The 7,286-nt window shown below is 32.6% G+C and overlaps 1 protein-coding gene across 5 annotated transcripts in view; it reads right to left on the bottom strand.

Moving 5' to 3' along the window:
* The window catches only part of LOC119640340 (vasorin), a 50,515-nt gene extending 44,143 nt beyond the window's left edge, over window positions 1-6,372 (bottom strand). For 2 of the 5 annotated variants that reach the window (XM_038038275.1, XM_038038279.1), the window contains exons 1-2: window positions 5,078-5,984; window positions 795-1,000 (exon numbers count right to left, since the gene is read on the bottom strand). In XM_038038275.1, coding sequence (XP_037894203.1) covers window positions 795-916 — 122 coding nt within the window. In that variant the 5' untranslated portion in view covers window positions 917-1,000; window positions 5,078-5,984. Of the gene's footprint in view, window positions 1-794; window positions 1,001-5,077; window positions 5,985-6,215 lie in introns of those variants that run through there. The other 3 variants (XM_038038276.1, XM_038038277.1, XM_038038278.1) reach the window with 3 other exon arrangements.
* Between the last annotated feature and the right edge of the window lie 914 nt (window positions 6,373-7,286).

Genomic DNA, 7,286 nt, shown 5'->3' with positions numbered 1-7,286 from the left:
ATGTTGATGGTATTTTCATCGTCGTTATGGTAATAGTTATTCGTTTTAAGCTAAAATCTCTGTGGATTCATTTATGTAAAAAGAGTCGCTTATAAGAGCAAGTCATGTAACAATCAGGCAAAAAATATCAAGAGAAACGAATTCCCATTTCAGATTAGTATAATGGTCTTGTTGGTCGTTCTATAAGGGCGCAACGCAATGAATATAATTTCAGTTTCCTATGCATTTATCTGCAGGTATATTGGCTTAGAATGAAAAGGAGAGTCAAGAATAAGCAATAGGCTTATGCTTATGCAAGTGTTAACCAAACGACGGCCCGCGTTTCGTCAGTTTTCTTGCATTCATAGTCAATCACGCTAAATAAATGCGTTTGTAATTAACGCGCGAGCTAAGTCAGTCGATCAGCCTGTATACGTCTGCCCACCATTTCATAATTTATATAATTCATATAATTTGCAACCAAAGTTGAAAGTAAGTAATTCGAAAAAAATTAACAATGAAAATAATCATAACTGTTTCGGTGAACCGGCCGCATTTATCATAAATTGCCGGAATGGAGTATGTGCTTAAATCATTGGAAGGGCGGCACCTCATAATCGAAAAAAAGCAATCTGAGAGCACAAACCAGTCTTCAAATTTTTTTCGGCAGTTATTATATGTGTACTAGCTTATGTAAGCGGGGGCACAGCATAGATGCAATTCTATATAGGAAGTTGCCCCAATTCTATACAGGTTCTATAGCTGCATAGATTATAGCAATTTTTTGAATTATGAATAAAAGCAATCATACTAACCGTGGAGAAAGAATGTTCGTTTGCATGTGTTTGACGGAAGTGCAGCCAATAAAGTTGAAACTGCCAATTCCATATGGATTGTACCTCGTTGTTGTCGAATTTGTTATCCGAATTCTTTGCATCGAGTGGAACAAAAACACTGTTATTATTGCGTAAACTCTTCGTACGATTTGCCGGCAAAAACACACACACACTCTAACACAACGCTGAAAAGCGAGTTTAAACAAATGAAAATAGAATAAGCGGTGAAAGATGTAAATACAGAAGTGTAAATATAATAAATAATAAGTGCTGAATACAATTCTTGTTTTAGTTAACCCAGAAAACCTCGTATATGTTATCGACTGTCTTATCTGACGAAAAAAACTGTAGGATTAAAAATTTGTGATTAAGGACAGCTGTCTATGCCAGCTTATGAGCTGCTTTACCTGTTCTGCTTGGTTTTTTTATAACAATAATACATGGGGTGGTCCTTTAACTGACTCTAGCTGAAGCTAGAGCGCTAGTAAGTAATATTTCCAGAGTTAGGTATGGGACAGCCATAATCGACAATAATAAATTTATATTTATAATATATTATATAATTATATTCACTCATATTTTCATTCATATTTTATAAAGTTTTAGTTAACTAATTCTCTAACTATTTTCGCTACCGTCCAAATTGTAATATTCTTGTTCAAAAGCTCATGTAATAAAACGTTAGCCATAGACGAGGGGACAATTCCTTTCCCCGTTCAATACAATTAGAAATGAGTTAGGGAAGAGAAGGGAGAAATTGTATCTTTAAATTCGAAATCAATTTTTACTAACAAGTAGCTTACGATCTATTTTAGGATACAAAAAAATGTTTTAATTATTCACATTATAATATATACAAATATATGTCCTAAGGTGGTGGTCTGTGCTTATGTTAGTCAAGTTAAATAGCAACAAAAGAATCGGCGGTTTACGTATTCATTCGTTGGAACTTATATCGTGCAGTGTAAGTATAAATACCAAGTCAGAAAGTGTGCGCTATAAGTTGACTCCCCAACATATAATTTAGATGTCGAGTGGCACTTGCGTGTGTTACAGTGGCAAAAGCTATAGAACAATTTCTATAAGCAGCAGTATTTACCTTGTTTGTGCTTGTGTGAACGCAAAAGGCAAAAGGCACACACTCGCATTTGTAGAAATACAGCTGCAGGATCGGATGCTTTATTAAATTACATTCTAATAGGTTACGAGATTTGAAGCTATTACGAAGCCTGTACAACCCCAAATCTAAATTTCCAAGAACATTTAAAAAGATTATGGTTTCTATGTCTTGAAATAAACAACAAATCGCGTATATTAACATATTGAGTCAAGTTATTTTAAAAAGGGAAGCTATAATAACTAGTAACTTTTACTTCAAAAAAATTGAATCGATTCCGGCGATTTCGACGAAAGCATTTGTCGTCCAACCTGTATGTCACGTCTGTAGCACCTGCTCATCTACTAACTAAAATATTACTTCTCTTACATTGTCCGGCAAAACGTGGCATCCCTTTTCTCCATATAAAAAGCATAACCTTTCTGGGAAACATTTATGTAGGTTCGGCTCAAAAAATCACCTTATCGGGCCAAAATTTGATACAAACAATTTTGTATGTCGAATTTCTGTTACAGAAATCGTTATTGCCATGCGCTGTTAAAAAGTAGACTTTCGTCACAATAATAAAAATAAAATCTTCTTAGGAGCAGTTTTATAGTAGGCTGAAAAATTGTCCCGTTCGATTCAAATTTTTCACACTAATTCAAAATGCCAAAAAAGTATTACCAAGCCACGTTTGTCGAAATGTTTCATAAATAGCAATTCTTTTTTTATATAGCGACTTCCGAAATGAGGTGCTATGTGTGGAGTGACCGGAAAAGAGTATCACGCATTCCGTGTTCAATGGTTTAGTTCATTGGGCCAAAGCATGCCAGTGGACAAAACTTTGTGAAAATAATTCAAAAATTGTGGCCGAATAGACCGGTGAATAAGATTAAATGGAATTTAGAAAATGATTTTGAATCGATCGGCGTTATAAGCGAAGAATCGCAATAGATATGCTGTGTCATCATGAGTCGCGTTATAAGACTTAAAATATCTTGGGCGCGAAATTCTAAATTGCATGTGTCAAAGAATTGAAAATGTAATATGTTATAAGAATACATGAAGTACAATAAAGAGAAAAGCATATTTCGCTATAACTGACCTTCAAATTAAAAATATCTAGAATTGCTTAAAACTGCAACAGAATACGAGTACGTCTCTCTTGAAAAACCTTAATAAACCGGAATATTTCAACAGTTATGCTCCAAAAGCACACCATTACACACACACTATTTGCATCTTTCTTTGCAAATTTTACTATATCATTTATGTACATATATGTTTATCTATATATATACTTTATATATATATATATACATATGTGTGTGTACATAATATAGTATAAATATGACCAACAACAGGTTTTCTCTCAATGAAGAAATTTATGGTACGAAGTAAACAATTTCGAAATTTTTCATACAATTCAACTGACCTTCTCATCGTATCGCAGATTGTCGTAGAAATTTAGTAATGTGTGCAAATATACATTCCAGTATATACTGAAAATTCTATTTGCGTGTGCTCGAAAACTTTGTGTTTAAACCTCGTTATTGTAAACATGACAAGGGATCGCATAAATATCTTTTGAAGCTTAGTTTGTAACACGCAACAGTGTGCTTTAGGAACCACATAAAATCGCATCCTTGATCCGTTAAACGTTAACTAAGTTGTAAAATACCAGAATTTTATATCCTCAAGTCGAAATCTTACAGTAAACATTGTAAAAGGTTTCTTCATCTACCAAGAAGGCGAAAAGACAAGCTGAACGTCTGAAACTAGAAATTCCAGACAAACTGAATGTCTCAAACTAGAAATTCCTTTGTCGAAAGTGGAAGGAAGGGGTGAGTTACTATGCTTATACACAGCGAATAAATAAATAATTGTTGAGAAATTCAAAAATTCTCATGATATTTTGATCCAAGCCATTTTATCATTGAAAGCTCTCGCTATTAAAAATCACATAATTTTAAAGAAATTTTTTCGAGAAACCCGCCTCTGAGATGACTACATAACAAGTAACAGGATTATATTCGTTCATGACCGAATCTTTTATACCCATCGCCATTATCTCAAAAATCACGGAAAAGGTAAAAGAACTATATTTTCATGCTCTAAAATACGAGGTGGGTGCGGCCAATTTTTTCCGTTTTCAAAATAAAAGTTTTTATCACTTAGGCATGTGGGCGTTGTAGGCATGTCTTTGGAAAGTTTAGATGATTTCTAAATCCGTTTGCCGCAGACACCAAGCGGCTTGACCGACGGGCAAATGGACGGACTAACAGACGGACATGTTTAGGTGCATTCCAAATTTGAAACAGGCCAAGAATAAATATGCTTTATGTGGTTTTTGAAACTTGGCTCTATGCGTTATAAAGGTACTGAAAGAAAATTAAATGTACACACTCTATGATATTGGGTAGGCGTGGTTTATTTTTTCCATTTCATGCATCTGTTATAGCATCACCTATGAAATATGTATTCAAATTTTTACAGATTTACTTTCTGCACTTCGCAAGTAATGACCAAAAAAACAAATTTCTACAACTTTGGAAAAACGGAGGTATTCCGATTTGGCCCGTTTTAATGCCGACTTCCAATGTTTCTGCCAAATTTGAAGTCTGTAGCTTCATTGTTGCGGCCGGGAGAATGTTTACAACACAAATTAAATAAACGGCCAGACAGGCAGACATGGTTAAATCGATTCGGGATTTGATGCTAATCAAGAATACTTTGTGGAATCTCCGAAGCTTCCTTCTGGACGTTGCGTACGTTTTAAAAAAATGAATATGCCCGTCATCCTTTGGTGATGGGTATAAAAATATTTGTGTATGCATATGTTATACGTGATCATTAATAGATTTAATTTTAATTATATTCATTTTACCATTCTCACTCCCTCAGTTTCCGGCGTCCCTTGCAAATGATAAAAATTAAATTTTATCCCTTTGATATATTTGGATAAAGTTTCATAAGTACATACGCATATGATTTGAGATTCGCATGCTTCAAAGTGCAGCATTGTTCATACTTAAGAGATGATATGTGCATGTTCGTCACATTTTGTCATTATACTTTGTTTTAATTGAAGGTATGTTCGAAATTTTGTCTTAGCTTAGCTGTATGCCTGTACGGAGTAGAATAAATATAATTGCGTACGTACCCAAGTGAAATAAGCCGCAGCGGTTAATTGTAATGCCGGTTTTGTAGGTTTTTAATGTTTTGTTTTTATGGATAAGAAAACACAAACATACACATAAAAATTATTTAAAATATTTTTAATATGAGTTGTCAACTTGTTTCCTTTTTGATTTCCTTCTTCATTGTCTGCTGTACTCAGAGCTGTTTTTTTTTTTCGTTATTATTATTAATAATTACTATTGCTAATAATTAATAATTAATGTTAAGTTATATAATTTTGCATTCATAACAGTTTGACGACAAAACCGGTTAAATGGAAAAGAAGTGCTTTTTTCATATTAAAAATTGATTAAAGTTAAACGTCTGACAGTAGCAGTTAGGTCCACAACTTTAACTACAATGAGAATAAGGAAGATATTGTGTAATAGAGCAAACTGTTTGGCTAATTGCAGTTAATATTTTTTTTTCCATTTTGCATTTACGAAGAAATTAAAAAAGCAAAAAATCATCCACTTGCCATTGTGAGAATTTTTAACACAGGATATGAATCAAGTCAAGAAAAAAATTTTACATGTACATATGTAAAAGAATTTAAAAAAGTTTTTTCTTTTGAACATTCACACTCACAAGATTAACGGTAATTAACAAGCAACAAACAAGTGTAAGACGTACAAAACGAATTGACCGCGTTTTCTTTCTGAACGCTTTGAGCATTAAAGCAAACATAGAAATTTGGCTCAAACGTTCGCTACACACATTTACATGAGTATGCTCAAATAGGTGCACAGTAAAAAACACACACATGTACGCGTACGCATGCAATCATACGGTCGTGCATATATACACCCATATGCTCGCTTTAAATTGGAAGTTTCTCTTACCGTCCGTCAAAGCAAAATATATATATATATATATAATTATATATATATATACATATATTGTCTCTCTTATCTGTTGTAAATTGAAAAAAAAAGACTGGTTTTTAGTTCTTTTTGTTCTTTTTTCAACAAGAATCAAATCTTCAAAATTTTTTGAAATTAATTTTTTCAAAATTTTTTTTTTTTTAGTATAAAAACAATTTAATTTAATTTAAAACAATTTAAAGGCACTCTGAAATTTTTTTAAAATCTAACGATAAAATAAACGTAAATTCAACGAACATGACGGCGAAAGGCTTTTACTGCAGTTCGCGCTTTATCCGCTTTATTCACTTTATCAATTCGCATTAGAGCATTAAAGATGTTACTCGCTTTTCACCCGTTTGTTTACGAGCATGAACAACAAAAAGCGAACTGAAGCAACTGACTGCGTGATTGAGACTGTAGGAGCTGTAGGAGCGACAATAGCGGCAAAACACAGAAGACATGTTAGTTTGAATTCGCTAAAGATGGGAGGTGTATTCATTTTACCAAAATGCCTGCAACACTCACAAGAAGGCTTCGTAGACACCATAATGAACATATATTTTTGCAATGGCGTCATCAGCACCAAATTCCATCTGGTTTCTACGCTTACACGCATATAAAAAAATGCAATTGACATTTATAATTAAATGGAATATTCTACACTGAGCACTCCACACTCTGAAGAATGGATTATCTTCCAGATAATTTGTAAAAAAAAAGTAGGCACAAAAAACAAATAAATATGCATATTTTTGATTACATTGCATTCATTTTTAATTCGTATCATTTTATTTTTATGTGTTATTATAATTTTATCAATTCGATAAATTATAAGTAATACAATAATGGCGTACATGGCGCATTTTGAGAAAAAAGGCGTTTTTTCAAAACTAGTAGCGAGTTAGATAGATAAAAGTTATTTTAAATCTGTCTACTAGCCTTTTGGATTTAAAAAAAAAAGGTTGTAAAGTAAATTCATTGCTATTTTTAATACTCTTATAGCGCCGGTGTGGTTCGCGGGAATTGGGACGGGGCGGACTACTTGTATAGACCTTTTTTCATAATATGGCAATATAAATCTTCAATTTATAGAAAGTTTAGGACAATAATGTCGGCAGACAATGTCATCCTTTTTTATTATGGCCATATCATCTGTTATTATAAAAATCACAAAAGTCTAAAAGTGAAGATTGCAATTCTTATAATATTAAAAAAATACGAAATATTTATTTATATAATTATTTAATATATGTTATTTATTCATTATTATATATATATATATATTTACAATTTTTCTTCAATATTCAAAATATTCAAAATATATGT

Source organism: Glossina fuscipes, unplaced genomic scaffold (genome assembly GCF_014805625.2).
Source record: "Glossina fuscipes isolate IAEA_lab_2018 unplaced genomic scaffold, Yale_Gfus_2 121, whole genome shotgun sequence".
Taxonomy (NCBI): Eukaryota; Metazoa; Arthropoda; class Insecta; order Diptera; family Glossinidae; genus Glossina; species Glossina fuscipes.
This window is presented reverse-complemented; position numbering and strand designations above follow the sequence as displayed.